Source organism: Chaetodon auriga, chromosome 12, assembly GCF_051107435.1.
Source record: "Chaetodon auriga isolate fChaAug3 chromosome 12, fChaAug3.hap1, whole genome shotgun sequence".
Lineage (NCBI taxonomy): Eukaryota > Metazoa > Chordata > Actinopteri > Chaetodontiformes > Chaetodontidae > Chaetodon > Chaetodon auriga.
Window position 1 is genome coordinate 6,000,040 of NC_135085.1, and position 17,554 is coordinate 6,017,593.

Genomic DNA, 17,554 nt, shown 5'->3' on the forward strand with positions numbered 1-17,554 from the left:
GCCAGCTGGTCGATAAGATCTCCTCCCTGGACCTGAAACTTTCCCTTCCTCTGCGCTCCCCACAGTTCCTGGAAACACCCACAGCTTTCTAGAAAGACGCTTTACTTGAAAGCTGAATTTGAGATGTTGTTGAAATGTTAATGCCCAGATTCCTCAGGCTATCTGGACACTGTAGGGACTGATATTAAAATAGTGTGGCCACTCAACCGAATGTCCGCAAAAACTGAAAACAAGCGGAATGTAATACAATGTAAACTAGGGGCAGATTCAAGTCTTCACCTTGGGGTTTCCAGAATTTAGGTTCAGTATTTTCTTAGACTACAATCCCTAGCAGTAGAATATAGTTGAATGATTTTATTTATTTGTTACAGACTCAATACAATGACAAAAGACACACACACAAAGGCATTTTCATTTTATCTCCAAGTAGTTTAATTGTAATTCTGCCATGCACGTTCCTGGCCAGCCAGGGTCCACTTATATAAATCTATAAACAAGAGCTGGGAAATGCAGCATAAAATAAAACAATATGTTACATACACAGTATTTACAAAGATATTAATATACTAAAATGATGGCAAAATGTGTCCTTTATAAAAAATAAAAAGCTGGAGTGACAAATAAATGTATTGCATGCAGGATCTCTTGCAGCTTCTACTGCTTATTGCTTGTTTGACTTTGTATGGCTGGCAGGGTGTTAGAAATGTAAATGAAGAAGGAAACAGCAGCAAGCATTTCATAGTATAGTGTTCAACATTATTTACATTATTATGTACAAAAATATACAATCTGTATTTGAGTGCCTGCATTGTTGCTGTACTGTACACTGTATTACCACTGTGAAAAGATGTGATGTATGGAGGACAAAACCAGACTTTATAGGAAATAAATACATTAAAAAAAATCCTTCTCCTTGTGTGCATGGTTTGATTTTTCCTATAAAAGCATGACACATAGTTCCAGTTTAAAGAATTTGAAGAGGCTAGATGGATTAAACAGAGCATTTATCTGGTCTAATATAAGCTGCAGTTGTTAGCATATCTGGCTATCTATCTATATCTATTTCATTCTGTCCATATCAAATGATATCAAGCTATTTGCAATTTTACTTCATCATTTTAATATCGGGTTTGGTCCTCCGTAGATTGGTTTTGGATGATGAGCAATGAATGCCCAGAAAATTCATTTCAGCCTGAATGGTCTGACTAAATAGTGACTGACTAATCTTGTTCCCACAGAATGAACAGATTTTATGACTGTGTATCTGACTGCCTCGTTATTTACCAGGTGTACCTCTACGTCGAGCTGATGCACAGTGCATCTGAAATTACTTTAGTAAAACCACTGATGCTATATTTTAACCTTCAAGGTCTGAAATTGTGGGAGGCATCTGGAGTGGTGTTAAATCTCATGGTGTATATTTAACTTGAAGTAGTAAAAAACATGATGTCATGATATCATGTCAGCAAAAGATGCACGGAAACGCCATGTGATTATTACGGTCAGCTCGAGAAATTTAGAAAAGACGTAATGCAAAAGACATCCAAGATCATCATCCACCAAACATCCTTTGCTGAGCTATTATTGGATGCTGATTCACTCATAAGCAAACTTTGAGGGGAAGCCTTGAGGAAAGTCATGTTGCACTTTTAGAGTCAGATTTTTAGAGTCAGACTGACTTCACTGGAGGAATGAATGTAATTACTGGGCGTAAGATGATAATGAGTGGGTTTGCTGGACGTGAAGTGGCCAGGTTTGATGGTACTCTGTCCTTTGAGAGTGGTTTTTCAGATGACTGCAAACACCCGGAAGGCTTTTCCACCTGTTGGATTCAGTAGGCTGGAAGAGAAAGAGCAGGAAGAGAGCAGAGATGTGCTACCATGTATGTTTCTGTGCACAGACTTTATATTGACTAGTCACTGACATTTGCTCATCACCTTGACTGCGGTAATTGCATCTAATAAGCTGACTGCATATTTTTTTTTCATGCACATTGAGTTCCCCATATATATGCAGAACATAAGGACTTTCTTAATCATACCTCTCTGAGGTGATGCCGTTCTGGTAGCTGCCACTGTACTGGTTCCTTTTGTCCACAGGCATCACATCGAGGTACCCTCCTGACTCATTCGGGATCACTCCAGCATGAATGGCTGCTCGGCAGATGCTGGATTTCTGGAAGGAAAAACAAACAAAAAAAACCAGGCCATTTTATGTGAACATGTTGTCGGATAAAATAATTAATTTTAACTAAGACACAAATCCTGCAAAGAATCTGCCCTGTTCTCTAAGGAATGAAATGTAAAGTTTGGGTTGGTGACTGCTGCAAATGTATCACTATTGCAACATTATCAAAACTCAACATGTGGTGACATAATAAACAGAGAGGGTGATGCCTTTTTAGGCTGTATTACAGGGTGTATTTAACTATAATGGTGCAAATACAAGTTGAATCCAAGACACAATTTTGCTCCTTGAATCACCAATAAGGACACAGCAGATATTTTGAAGTGTCATTACAGGAAGTGAAGCCAATGTCATAAATTATGGTTGGATTTACTTTTCAGAGTCTAATTTAAGGTGCATGCTGGTCTCACTGGTATGAAATCAAACCTTCATTAATATTAATTATAATTGTGCTTTGGTGTCTATGATGAGTCAATATGTCTGCTGTGAAAAGGACTGTTGTTTCCAATAGAATCAATGAAAGACTGAAACTCACATCTGAGTAGTATTTTGTGCCGATGACTCTGGCTCGACTGTCACGTAGACAGTTCCTAGGACAGTACAACCTGAAGAAAAAGCCAGAGTTCGCATTAGGTCACAGGATATTTTCAGTGCAAACGCTAAACCACAGAATGTTCTCGCTGTCTTAAAGGCAGAGCTATCTGAAGGCTGAAATGATCACATTGGCTGTTGGATTGTAAATAAAACCATAACTGGCAAAGCAGGTCACCTTTGTCAAGATATACTTTCAAATATACACACAGCAAATCTAAAAATCTACAAGATAAGTTTCATTCATTAATGATGTTGAAATGCTAGCAGGGTAGCTAATGCTATCAATCTATATATGTATCTTAAATAGCTATCCTCTATGACTTCTAATGACTGTGGCTCACTGACTCAGCCCACTGTGGTTTAATTCAAACAGTGATTTCAGTCTACATGACAGCTCCAGGTGTCCAACGCAGAACATTACCTGGGACAGTGTCGTACTGGCTTCTTGAAAGGGCAGAAAAGGGCCACGGTGGTATCACATGTCACAGCCTTGACTGGGAGAAAAAAGGCACAAAAGGCAAACTGACCTTTCAGTGTTTCTGTTACTGTATCTGCATCCTCAAAGTGAGAAATGATTGTTTGCTCCTTACCAGGCACAGACTCTACTTTGAAGGAATTTGCACTCCTGTTTTTCCTGTGAATTTGAAGAAAAGCACCAGACATCATTAGTTCAACAGCCCCTTTAAGGATGCAAATGTATCACTATATCTATAACAGATCACATAAAATACCAGACAGAAACATTTGACCTGTGTATAGACGCTGTATACTGTTGGTCATTCTCACTTTTATATAGATTTGTTTATACATTTCTTCACCTTCTTCTGTAGGTGTGTGTGTAGATTTATTTCGACCTTTGATTTTTCTTCAGTTTTGTCATGATGTCCCCACTTTTAGCTGTATGGTAACATGATAGCAGAACTTAAAAAGAACCTAAAAAGTCAAATTTCTTCTACATGTACATGTACTTGGAGAATAAAGCAATTCTGCTTCTGTATTAAACTAAATACTTTTTGATTTTAAAAAATAAATAAATAAAAAGAAAAAAACTAAATACAGAGACTGATTCATACCCAATTGACTGAACACCATTCTTGTACGACTTGGTGAATTGCTGTTTTCTGCCCAGTCTGGTCACATCCAACCATCCTCCATCGTTGTCAATAACACCAGCGTGTAAGCCTGCTCCACACACACTGGATTGCTGCAGTATAATACGAACACATGAACGACAACGTACAGCTTAAAAGAAACATGTGTTTTCCATGGACACACAGGTAACTGAAACAGTAGAGTCTGGTTACATAGTAAACAATACACACACATTGATCATTTACCATGTCATAATATCCCGTTCCAACTACTTTTCCAGGCCTGTCAAGGCAGCCAGGCATACACTCATATCTGTGGGCAGGAACAACACTTACTGTGAGTGAACAACATCTTCATGCTGTTGTGTTGCTTTTAGGTATCCACATATTGTCTTGATATTAATATAATTCAGTGTTTTTTTTTTCTCTTCTGAAAATAAATTATCTACTCAAACTGTCCTGATAATTCTCACCTATCTTTGTACATCAAATTTGTGTAGAGTTGTATGTATTTGACATTTGTCTGTTGTCTCCTTATTGTTTACCTGTTACAGGGCGTCCCCTTGCACTGATCCCTCAGTTTAGTCTCACAGTTTATCTGTTGGCCTGAAATAACAAGCAAACAAGAGCTTTTCACAACCTCATATTAATAACAGCAATAATGTATACTCCCAAAACTGCACCATTCACAAAGACTGTTGTGGGGTACTGGGACCAGTCCTTACACATCTGCTCTGTGCTGACCACCTGGTTTCTCTCTAGGTTGTCATTGGGCGAGGGGTTTGGTGTCTGGGCCCTGGGCTGGGGCTCCCTGTCCCTGACTGGTTCTGGTTCAGGTTCAATGTAGTTGGTCTCCTCAATCTCAGGAGCTGGACGCCTGTCAACTCCTCCTTCTAAAAACATGGATACCAGATTGTCATTGGCACAGAGAATAATCTTGCCATGATAAAATCATGGCAGGAGAGTTGTGAAGTGTTCAGTAAAACTATTAATAACTTTGACAATTTCACAATTTTATGTAAGGAGATAAAACCACAACTCTGTCCTAAACTCACCTTTGTAGCAGAGATTGTCCCTGCAGCCTCCAGCATAGCTAGCTGGACAGGCAGAACAGGGAGCTCCGTATTTGTATGGAGCATGACCCCACCAGTTGCCCCTGAAAGAACAATTAAGAAAGGTATTTTGTCATAGTTTTAAAACAACTAAGGTGATGTTAGGGTTGTAAAGTAAAGAATGTTCAAGGTTTGAGCAAACAAACTATTTTTATAAGCAAGAGCTGGGGAGCCATGAATGAAATGACCAGAAATGATTGGCTGTTAAGTTCCTGTTGTTACTGAAGAGTATTTATTTTTGTTTGTGTTACTGAATTCATTGATGGCATCCCTGTGACGCTAAGACAGAAACGAACATTCTTTGCTTTAAACTGCTCTCTGATTAGTTTTAAGTGTGTATTTATGGCAAATCATTGAATAATCTTCAAAGAGCATTCCACTGATTTAACATTGCACTCCTGCAACACTGTCAAACTCACAATGGACAGTTGTACAAAAAAACAAATACAAGTTATTAAAGTAAAGCATAAATGATTCTGTCATTTTAGTTATGATCTCTGCTATTTGCATGAAATAATCATATTGAAACAAGGCAAAAACGTACGGTGGAGAGTAGTTGCAGACCAGATAGACAGCTTTAGCCCAGATCATTCCCCACACGTTCATGTTGTAACACACATTGATGGCACAGCCAATACGATTGCTAGTTGCCCACACCAACTGAAAATTGAAACACACGCACCCACACACACACACACACACACAAAGTAAGTAGGTGAATTTTCAAGGGGCAGCAGTCAAGTGTTTGTGTCGTATCTGCAGGACAGCATGATTTTACAGTATTTCAGGACATGCAGCTGTCGCAGCAACGTAAGCAACAATGAAAGCCAGTACACCCACACAAGACGTTTTATTTTTTACCCGTCTCAGAGCTCTAATCAGCTGGGATAACTATAAAGACCTTACCTGAGTGTAGTGAGTACAAACAGGTCCTGAACACCTCAGTGGGCAGTGCGGGTTACACTCCTGGGAGTAGGGATAGCTGTAGTGCCTCACCTCATCATACCAGGCCTGGACATGGTAGGTAGGGGGGCGATCCCTGCAGTCACAGAAAAGATGTTGCTAGTGTCTGTATATAAGAAGCTAAACTGTCCTGTTGAGTATTCCATGAGCAAGGCACTTCACCTGAGGCTATTCAATAAGAAAACAATGGAAAACTTATAACGGACAGAGAGAGTTGATAACATTTGCAATAGCTGCATTCAACTGACAAATGGCAACAGAACACATGCGCTGTGTTCTGTTGTTGTGTTTTGGGGTTTGGAAATAATTTTAACAAAAGGCATGTTTATTTGTGGTGGATATTGTAAGAAAACATTATTCTGATCATATTACTGTTGTATAAAACATGATTTAACTGACACACTTCTCTCCACTTTATTGCACGTACAAACCTGCCCCAATGCGCTCCAAGGTTCTGGCCTATTTGGGTCAACATGTGGCTCGGTCCATGTTCCCATCGGCAGGTGTGTGCCCAGTGCTCTGCACTCCTCTCCAACTCATAATCCCATACCTGGGGAACACACACACGCACATACACAGGTTCTTCGTCGAGAACTTGTTTGAAAGATGAAGTTCGAGGGTCACCTCTGGAGGTCAGCCAGGGTAAGCTGGCAGCTGAAGCATTAGGTTTGGTAATATTAGTTTTCTCTTGGGCTCCAGGTTAAACTCAGCGGGTCCAGAGCAGCTCTGCCTCTGACAGCTGTTTGCAGACCTGAAACTCCACTGTGGATTACCTCCATGATTGAAGTGCGATAAGTGGCCACTTACCGTAGTTGTGGCTTTAATTGCTACTTACATATTTCACATATCTCATCATATTCTTTGGGGAAACTAAACTACTACAAACTCCACTGAAATTCACCTGAAAGTAACCTTACACAAAGTGAAGGCAAAGATGAACCTGCTCTTTACTTTAAAGCACAGCAGCTGTACGCATGCCTCTCGCAAATTTAACACAGTGTAGTCAAAACTAGGCTTCTCCTATTAAACACACGCATTCAGTCTCTTACCCACAGGCACACACACGAGAAAGAGGGGAAACAGAGAGGTATTACCACCACCACATCAACTTGCAGCTTTGTGCTACTATTCAATGTGGTTGTTTCATAGCTTGTTTCCAGTAAGTTTTGGTCTCTTAAAACAAGCTGAGAGAGAAAAAGCTGACATAACAGAGAGCCTCTGTTTGGAGGCTTGATTCCATCTTTACTGTAAAAGCTTGACAAAGATAAACTCAACTGAACTCAAAATACCTGAAAACGATTCACATACGTCTTCTTTAGAACAAAGCAGTAAAGCAGACCATGGGTAAAGGATTAAGCAATTCAAATGTTGCGGTAAAGTTGATTTACTAATTATGAACTGACCTTGTTGTGGAGGGAAAAGAATAGGGGCAGTGTGCTCTGCTGTTGGCGTACTGTTTGGCTGAATTACGGCTATCACACGTCAAAACTAATAGGATAATGCTGAAGTGTGGAGTTGTAACTGCTCTGATTGACCACCATAATGTGTTCCATATGTTTGGTGAGGCTAACACACTGTGCACACTGTTGCCCATTCACTGTGTGCTGCTTTCTGCTTAGGCCTGATTGGTGAAGCCATATTTTGACTCTTTGCTTACAATCCAGCTGTGGCTGAGATACCAGCACTGAGGTGATTTCTGCTCTAACGTCCTGCATGGCTGCCATGCATTTTTTCTATGATAATTACATTACACTGTTGTTGTTAGGTAGAATTCTTATCATTTAAGTGCTGGTGATTTTATCTTTATTAGCTTTAGTTCAAAGATTGCAACAAATTCTGTTGCCATGAGGCTCTGAAAAATGGTAGCTGTGCTTGCCAGAAACATAACAGCAAGTTGTTTGTTCAAAAGCATAAAACAACCACGCCAGGAAATGCGGTGTGGGTTTCAGCAGAAGTGAATGGGAGTGAAAATTTGCAGGACATAAGCATGATGTAACCTTTGCAGGGTGTGCAAGGGGCTGCGCTGGTGGGAGCGTGTTGCTGCAGGTACCATCAGCATGTACGAATATGACCCAGGAAGGCAGGTTTAAAAAAGGATTAAAGAAGTTTTCATCTGCCTTTGAGGGTGATTTGCCATTTGGAAGAGGCAAAACACTTCTGCCTTATGTTCACACAACACCTAGTCAGGTTGGAGCAGACTGAACCCTTAACTCTACTTATAAGGCAATACTGCCCACCTGCACAGCCCCATGTCACTACTTTTATAATGAAATTTGAGTTCAGCACGAAGCTTTCACTGCAAACAATCTACAACGGATCCTAATGATCTCTGCCAGTTCATTATTCTCTCCATGTTCTTGTTATTCTTCACCCTCAATTATCCAGCAGAAAGGAAGATGGACTGCCCGCCAGCCTTTGGAGAAAGGTCACCGTAACAACTACCAATCTCCTTTCGCATTCCAAAGAGCATTAAGTTCCCAAAATACAGAGCTGTTTCCAGCCATCTGCCAGGACCACCTCTGCTACAGAGCTGAGTGCAAGATGTGCATTATAGCAGTAGATTTAAGGTGAATGCTCCAGGTAGCTCTTTGCAAAGGAAATATTGAAGAACAAAACAAGAAGGCATCCTTTGCTTTCGGAATTCAAAGTATGCAAAATGCTCCACGTAAATGCTTGTTATTCAACCTACAGTATAGAAAGTGGTTGTGATTATGGGAACCTTCAAAGAGGTCTCTATTTCCCAGGAAAATCTGCTGGGCATGAAGTGACGTGCTTTAGATTAACGGACGCAACAGTGCTTTAAAGGCATTTGCTGAATGGCTTTTGTATGAAATTAAGGAGTCAAAGCTGCAGTGAAAGAGCAGCCCCTTTGGCCTCCAAATCCTGCAATCTGAAAACAAAATACTGTGGTCCTCATCAGTCCCCGGCCTTACCACATCATTATCATCAGTAATAGTATCCCTGGCTAAAGAAACACTGGATGAGTGTACATAACATACATTTACGCTACCATGCCCCGCACTTGAAACGGCGAGGCTTGACATGTTTGAAATAGATTCACCGCCGTGGCACCCAAAATGAGATGCGTGGAGGATCAAATAAAAGATAACATCAGCCTCAGCCAGGGTTTGAGTGAGCTGCGATGGATGGGGAGAGAGGAGGCGAAGGGAGAGAGTGAAAGTGGGGGTGGGACGGTGAAGAAAAGCCTGAGGGAAAGCTTGTGAGGCTGAAGATCAAGGAAGCAAAAGAGCCAGGCAGGGAGAAAGAAAGAAATGGAGTGATAGAGTAAGGAGGCGCAGGGCAGGAAGGAGAGGGAGGGAGGGTAGGATGGTTGAGGTGGAGTGGAGGACAACACTGCAGGGGTGAAAGCTGGATATGGGCCAGGGTCAGCGAGGGCGGGCAAGCAGGAGGCAGGAGCTAGCCAGATGGTGACTTTGGCTTGCACTTCTCTCTGTCTTGACTTCACTACTACACTGTTTTTAGCTGACAGAGCTGCTGGCAGAGTCAGGAACATGCTCTCTCCTGAGAACTTTAGTGTCAAACCTGCTTTGGTGAGATTTACTAAATACTGACCTTCAGAGAGTTGGGTGTGGAATGAGAAAAAGTTGTGATATCATGCTAAAAGATGGAGGCTAAAGCAACATGGTCAGGCAAATATTAGCATCCATATCAGGTGATGATCAATGTAGAAAACATGGAAATAAAGTAACAACACTGCAGTGTACAGCTAAGTCCAAGTATTACAAGTTTGAGAAGAAAAAAGAAAGGTCAGACTTAAAAATGTTCTGACAAAGCCCTGTGCGGTTACAAGAGAGGAGGCTTTTAGGATGTGGACCAACCGATGTGCTTGGCGAACGTTACACCCTATCAGGTAACACTGTTGCATAAACTTCTCCAAATCCAATAAAAGCAGGACAGAGCTCATATATGTTAGAGTGAACTTTGATAACATGCAGGGCAGTGAACAAATGCAAAACAGTGGAACATGTAAGAGTTTTCAGTTTTCTTACCTGTGCCCCCACAAACTACCTCAATTAATGGTGTGCTCTTTGGCCTTGGAAGTAATGCTAGTTGGCCGGCTAATGATCACAGCTTATGTTGGAGAAAACACACTGTTAAATCAAGACTTACAGTACCGAAAGCCAAGTTATGGTTGTTAAATTATGTCCGAAAGCATGACTGAACTGATTTTCTGTCAGTTTAACTCTTCAAGAATTTAATTCTGACTCTTATTCTCTAACTCTGTAACTAGTACTGTTGATTAATTTAAATGCATGCAGGGTTGAATTCTTTGAATGAGAAGACATATTCCAGTGTGATAGCAGAAAGCTTTGTCCTCAGCACTAACCATGTACTCCATGTTGGAGGCAGGAGGGTAGACCTGACCCCGCAGCTTGTTGTGCAAGTCCAGGATAAGGTGCATGTCTCCCTCGCTGATGGCCCTCTTCCCTCTCGGCTTGGCCCTCCACCACTCCTCATCCTTGTCCTTGTACTTGTCCAGGATGGACTCCAGTTGTGTGGAGTTGGTGAGGACCATGGACAGAAGGGTCTGGGCCATACACAGGAGCAAGCTTGCCACTCTAACCCAGCTTGGGAAAGGAAGAGACCTCTTCATGGTGGGGATAACACTGCTGCTGAACAAAGAGTACTTTTTGTTTCCTGCAAATCAGAGAGTGCATGTTTAAGGAGAACAGCATGAGGTTGAATTTCAGTCTCATTCAGACGGTGCACTTGCTACAAATGAGAACAAAGTTTCCATGCAGCTGTTTAATACATGATGCTGCACCTACGCAGAGCTCATTATCACCTCATTATTGGCCACTTTTTAAAAATAGCCAGAATATGGACTCTGCAAATCCAGGTTAAATATTGTGTTGTGTGCATACTAATTTTCTCCCTTCATAGCAAACGCGTTGACACCACAGCATCTTTAGAAAGGAGCCAAGAGACACCTTCAATCTGTCCTCTGTTTCTGTTTAATAATGCTGTAATTACAGGAGGCCTTCAAGCAGCAGGCTGAGGCTAATACAGCTTTCAGCAGTATGAGTGCATCTGCAGGTCACTGCATCAGTACACACAGTAGGACCAGTGTAAAGGGACTTTCACACGTTATGCTACAGGGCAGGAGATTTAGTGCTCCTGTACTGTACTGTGTGTGCTATCATGCATGCAGGGAGGCAGCATTTTCATTTTTCATGTAAAAACGGGGATTAATTTATAGCATGCACTTAACCTTTTCTTTAATGATCCTTTCAAAAACTACAATAATCCAGTGATATTTTTCATTTTACACAAAACTAGTTCCAATAATTTCAACAGCTTCTATTGCAAGTATGCCACAGGAAAACTTTAAAAAGTTTAAAGGTGGGACAGGCACGCACGTGTGCGAACACACGCACACATATAGTTCCTAAATAATTTTCTTGTAACGGATATTGCCAGATTACCTTTAAATTCCGCCAAACTGATCCAAATGTCTCGCAGGTTCAATATTCCAGATGCGGGAGCGCCTTGAGATTATTGTAGAGCGACAATTTTCCAATGCAGGGAGCCTTTAATTCCATCCATCCCTCGACATCGGTCAACTCTCTTTCAGACTGTACATCCACACTGGACACAGAGAGCTCAGAAATGTCTATAGGTACCAGCTGAATTCCTCAGGTCGCTCAGTGAGCTACGGGCTGCATGGGACCGCTGCTCATTTTGCGCTTATATGCCAAATTTGCGCTTAGCAACCCTGAGGACCACGCCTCCACAAAACGTCTTGCTTCCCCTTCTCGCACCCCCACCTAACACAGACACGGGCCGCCAGGGATCTGTTGGAACTCCGGGGCTGATCTATTTGAGGAGGCACCTGATGGGACTAGAAGTGACGTGAGAGTAAACTTGTGGATGTTATGAGAGCAGCCCACTCATGTTACAAATATTGCACACTTTGCTTTTTCCAGGTTTTTTTTTGTTTGACAGGAAGACACGGTCAAAACTAGTTATTGGTAGCTGAAAATATACTCCAGGTTTAAGATGCACTATACATGTGAAAGGATCATATAAGCCCTATTACCTATATTACTTTATAATACAGTGATAAAATTTTACACCATTTGCACAAATGCATCAAATATCCCATTCATGAGCATCAGTGAGTGGTGTGTTTATTTCCTTGGTGGCTGAACTTGTCTGAGATCACAGTTTTTTTTTGCTGTGTGTGAGAATGGGAGCAGCAGCACCAGCAGCAGGGTGGCCAGTATTTCCCTCTGACTCAACCACAAAGCACTGATTCATCTACCTTTACATACACAGAACATTTGTGAAAGTTTGTGGGCTCTCTCTCTCTCTCTCTCTCTCTCTCTCTCTCTCTCTATCTCTGTGTGTGTGTGTGTGTGTGTGTGTGTGTGTGTGTGTGTGTGTGTGCGTGTGTGTGCGTGTGTGTATGCACTCTCGCTCCCCCCTCTCTCTCTCAGTTTCCTCTACTCTGACTGTCCATCACCATGGAGAGGACTGTTTCTGTCAGCAAGGTACAGATGCAAAGCATGATGAAAATATGTAAAATAATCCAAGTAAAAGCCAACAAAAACACATGACTGAAATGGTGATAAATAAGTTGGATCACATTGAGGTATTACAACATATGTAGACATCACATTTCAACCAGGAAACCAAGAGTCCACTAATTTGCCAAAATGATAAGTAGCTCCCGCTTTCATTAAGGCACCTGTGGATATAGATTATATTTAAACTGATCCTCATCTATTAGAGCACATTACCTACCATGACAAGGTAAAATTTTTTCACAGCCCAAGGTGACATTTCAAAATGTTTCATGCATTCGCTTGAAAAATTAGTTTGAATCAATTATTATTATTATTATTATTATTATTATTATTATTATTATTACTACTACAATAACTTTAGTCTGAACAGGCTCATGTGCAGGCAGTCGACAGTTTCATTCCTTATTCCACTTAAAATCAGGTCATATTAAAAGTTATTATTCATGAGTGCACTTAAATGCTACATAACATACACATGCTTTGATGATAATATGGAATGATTCAAGGATATTTTTCAACAGTAATGGTAGCACAGGATTTGTCTGATCTCTTCTACAAGGATCTGCTGCCCCCTCTTGGATGAAGAAGAGACTTTCAGTCAGAAACATCTTGAGCTTTCTGTGAGCCATCCATGCATCAGTGATGCTTGAGCTGAGTCCTGCAAGCCACGAATCATATCCATCACTTTGCAGTCTTAATGAGTTAAAAATGCAGTTTTCTTGCATGAAGTGATTCATGGAGCAGGTCAACTATCCAGCTGTGGCTCTGCCATGGCATGCCATGATTTTGTGTAAAGCTAAAATACTTGCAGTTTTAAAGGGAGCTACATGCTGTAACTGTTTCTGCAGTATGTGACAGTGACTTCCTGAACTGTTGATGTCACCATGAGGTATGTGGATTGAAATACTGTTTCTCATTACACCTGGAGACTAAAACCACAAATTCGTCATACATTTCTGTTTGTGTACAGATTAAACAAGAGAGAAATGATGTGTTAGTAAGTGAGCTTGGCGCTGGTACATGTGGGTGTGTTCTGTTAACTTTAGACCGGAGCCAGGCTAGCTGTTTCCCCTGCTCTAGTCTTTATGCTAAGCTAAGTTAATCATCTGCTGGCTGACAAGTGATTGCAATCTTTTCAGCTAACATTTGAAAAGAAAAAGAACATTTCCCAACATGTTGAACTCTTGAATATTTGTTGTGTTGCTGTTTTAGTTTAACCTAAAGTTAATACAAGTCAATCACAGGTGAGCTAAGAACGGAGATTATCTATTATGTTCAAGGTTCATTTATTTGTCATTCTACAACACAGGGTTGCACAGTGAAACAGAAGTTGTAGTACCTTTACGGTACACACAATAAAGTTTTTCCTTTTTTTTTTTTTTAATGGTGGAGTGAGGAGAATGATTGAGGAGTCTCACAGCCTGAGGGGAAAAAGCTGCTTTGCCAACCTGTTCTCCCAGCTCATCACATATGGATATGGATGCTTGGTTGGGACCCCTTGGTATCAGTTTTTAAGGCAGTGGGTACCCCTATTGTGTCATTTTTCAGCCTGCAGGCTAGTCTGATAAACAGCAGCCTGTTCTCACTCCCAACGCATCAAATGATGCATACAGAGTCTGGAGGATGTTGGGGTGGTTGGATGGGTCATATGTTTATTATTGTTCTCAGCAAGCTTTATATTGAAAGTCTAGCCAGATATTGTCAACCAAAAATTGCAGATTTATCATTACTAACAGGCTGTTTCTGGGTGGGGTATTGTCTTTTAGTGTGCTTTGTGCTGTGCGCAGCGACCTCACTACACTGTTATCACTGATGCTCTCGAAGCCAGCCAGAACATTCCTCTGTTACAGTGGTATGTTAAAAATATTCAGAATAACATCAACTTGCTGACCTGCTGGGATGTTATCTTGCTCAGCAGCTTTACTCAGTCACTCCCATCAGGGTCTTTCTTACACCTGCAATGGATACTAACATTTGCCAGTTCTCTGGATGCAGAGTCGACTTGACAAGTGACTCTTTTTCGAGGAGATCAAAGCAAGCTTAAAATATGTTAAGGTCTTCTGGAAACGTGGCCCCCAACATGTGGGTGCCTGTGATGTTCTGGATTGGTTGCTACATTTCACATGGTGTTGTTGGTGCTGAGGTCTTTGTCCAGTCTCACTGATGTCTCCACTGTACCTCCTTGATACCAGTCTTAAATCTTGCTGGTGTTGATGCTTCTTGGTCCCCTGACTGAAAGGCAGCTTTTTTGGCTCTAGGTAGAGCCCTCACCTCTCCATTCATCTTTTATTGTCTTTGCAATCATCACATCAACACATTTGCTGATGTACATTGTCACTGATGTGCCTTACTCAGTATTGATGTGATTATCCTGGGTCCCTGTGCACACAAGACCATCCTCTAGAGCTGCTGTCGCTGCATCTGCCCACAATTGGTGTGACCCATTTGATGAGCTGGGGGTGTCTGTCCACTGGGAATCTTTCATGTGCCATCCAATCATTTTCCCTGAGGACACACTACAAGTAAAATGTCATTATGCTTGTTGGGCTTGATACCCCTCACTGTTGGGTAAGCATTATTGACAACGTAAGGGTTGTGCATACATCGGGACTCAAGTTGCTGAACCTTTGCCCTTTTCCAGCAAACATAGGGCAGACAGTAAAGTTTTGCACCCCGCAAACTATCTCTGTAGTACACATACAGACTATTGTACTCCATGTTTCTGTAAGACTGAATTATTCTATTAGTTTAAGCAAAATTTTGAACAGGTTTATGTCAAACCTTTACTATCTGCACACCCGATCTGACAAAGAAAATGTTATTTCTGTTCTGCAACTTTGAGCCCGTTTGTGTGTCAATGTGCATGTAAATATGCTTTGGCAAGATGAGGACCAGATCAAACATTAGTGCAAGACAGACTCACAAAGTCATTTACAGGGAATCAGGTGAATAATTAATTTGATGTCATGATCCCACTGTGACTGTATTAATGATATCCAGAAACAGCCTGTCAGACACACACAGGTATCGTTGTCCAGTTAAATCTTTTTTGCAGAGATCTTCTTTGTCAAATCTCCATCAGCTGACAAATTCACGTCAAGATGGGGAACATGCACTGTCCTGCTGAGGATGCAGCCCACCTGGCCTCTGTCGCTCGAGACATCTGTCCTTTTCCAAACTACACACCCAATCCTCTTTTCTTCAACATGCTGTCCGTCAACTCTTCACTTCACCTGAGGAACCACTACATGGCAGTGCAGTCTTCCCTGACCCCCAAGCAGCTGGAGGACTTCATTCAGAGCCTGAGGACCACCTTTGGCAGGGAGGGCAAGGTCACTCTTGGTGGGGTGGGGGTAGTGGCCCTGTCCCTGGCTGTGCTGTTTGACACCCTTGCCAGACAGGTCAGGGGAGAGTGGGTGTCGGACTCGGGCCCTGTTCCAGGTTTATTTGTCAAAGACCTGAGAGGGTACAACCCACCATATGTCAACACGGTCAGCGACTACCTGAGGCTGGTACCCTACATTGCAAACAACCCCATCAGAATGAAAGAGGAGGCAGAGAGGTAGCTATGGCAATGTGTATTTGTGTACCCTATAAAATCAGTTTATCACTATTGGATGTGTGTACTCATATATGCAAGCTTGTGTGATTTTATTGTCTGTTTATCTCACCAAGGTACTTCAAGCAGTTAATAACCGATCACCAGTCTTTGGAAAACCTGGGAAACCACATGTTACCATTAAAAGAAGATGTTACAGCAGTTAATGTGATGCTGGGACAGATGTTTGGCGTCAGTTTGAAGGCTCATCTCCTCCGCATCGAAAATGGTACCATTCATGGGATTATCATCCCTGACACAGCACCAACAGATATCATCTGGAATCTCAACTGTGACCCAGAGAAAGCGGAAGAAGAATTTTTGGCTGAAGTGCAAAAAGCTGACAGGCGCACCCAAGAAGCTTTTAAAAGGTGCGCACCAAAGAGTGAGGATGTGCCGACAACATGGCTGCAGCATGTGGCCCAGCTAGTATGGCTAGATGTCATGTTGATGCCTGTGACTGCAGTTGGAAATGATGATGGTCATTCAGTGATCACGCAAAGAGAAGATTTTGACCTCAAAGCCAATGCACTTAGGAAATGGCCAGAATAGTTCACTAGCCAAACCAAATACAGCTGAAATTAAAAGTAATCCAATTTTAGGGTAAAAAGAAAACAAAAATGAAAGTGAAAGCTAGCATAAGCAAGGGCAGATATATAGAGTGGAACATGAAACTAGTGGAATACATAAAGCCAGATTAGCTGTTGATAAAAAATGTAAAGACATCACACAGGGATAATCAGGCAACATGGAGCACAAGGGTTAGAATGTGATCGGTCATAGGATTTTGATGTTGTCTGTTGAAGTGTAATTTTGTCTTGCTCACTTAATCTGCTTGATTGGTTGACCCTTTTAAACCATGTCATGTTTTGAACTGTAACCGTTGTTACTCACAAACTATTACTAAAAAATTGGACAGTGTGGCAGCTGAAGCTGCTACCTGGGTGTCATTTGCGATTGGGAAATAAGTCGTGCAGTCCATGTCTGTGATATGTATAGGTATACACTGTGTGCCCAGTAGGATTTTCAGTTTGCCAATAAATATGCATTTCAATTCAATCCCCTCTTTTCTTTCTTTGGAAAATGAAAAAAATACATGTTATGACAATCCTCTCATCAAAGAGGCTTAGAGGCATAATGTCTTTTACAACCTCAAGCAAGTCTAGTTGTGTTGAGGTTTTGCGGCCGTGCAGAAGGCAAGGAGGGAACCCAAAGATGCAGACTTGACAAGAAGGCTGAGCGGAAACAGTCCAAGTGATTTTTTCACAAAATAAGAGCAAACAAAATCCACTAATACCAAAATCAAAAAAACAAAAACAAAAAACAAAAACAAAGCAATACCAGGAACAACAGGGAAACCAGGGACTAAACTAGAATACTCACTGTGCCTATTAGCACAGCCCGTGAAGAAGTTCGGGATCCAGTCGTATTGGGTGTTGAGTCCCAGGTCTCCAAGAT

General features: G+C 41.5%; 1 protein-coding gene across 1 annotated transcript; it reads right to left on the minus strand.

Annotated features, from left to right (window-relative positions):
* Window positions 1-418: 418 nt before the first annotated feature.
* On the minus strand, window positions 419-11,685 carry LOC143329387 (cysteine-rich secretory protein LCCL domain-containing 1-like). Its single transcript, XM_076745244.1, has 15 exons — window positions 11,395-11,685; window positions 10,296-10,606; window positions 6,379-6,497; window positions 5,891-6,023; window positions 5,529-5,644; window positions 4,928-5,028; window positions 4,598-4,765; window positions 4,418-4,478; window positions 4,119-4,185; window positions 3,855-3,985; window positions 3,372-3,415; window positions 3,203-3,275; window positions 2,723-2,792; window positions 2,042-2,175; window positions 419-1,839 (listed from the first exon to the last, which is right to left on the minus strand). The coding sequence occupies exons 2-15, from the start codon at window positions 10,560-10,562 to the stop codon at window positions 1,788-1,790; spliced, it is 1,536 nt and encodes a 511-aa protein (XP_076601359.1). The 5' UTR covers window positions 10,563-10,606; window positions 11,395-11,685; the 3' UTR covers window positions 419-1,787.
* Window positions 11,686-17,554: the final 5,869 nt, after the last annotated feature.

Excerpts from the sequence above, each read along its gene's own strand:
- LOC143329387 (XM_076745244.1), bottom strand. The coding sequence starts at position 10,562 with ATGAAGAGGTCTCTTCCTTTCCCAAGCTGGGTTAGAGTGGCAAGCTTG. Across the intron at positions 4,479-4,597 it reads GGTCAGCACAGAGCAGATGT|GCCAACAGATAAACTGTGAG; the intron begins GTAAGGACTGGT and ends TTGTTATTTCAG. Across the intron at positions 2,793-3,202 it reads CCAGTACGACACTGTCCCAG|GTTGTACTGTCCTAGGAACT; the intron begins GTAATGTTCTGC and ends CTTTTTCTTCAG.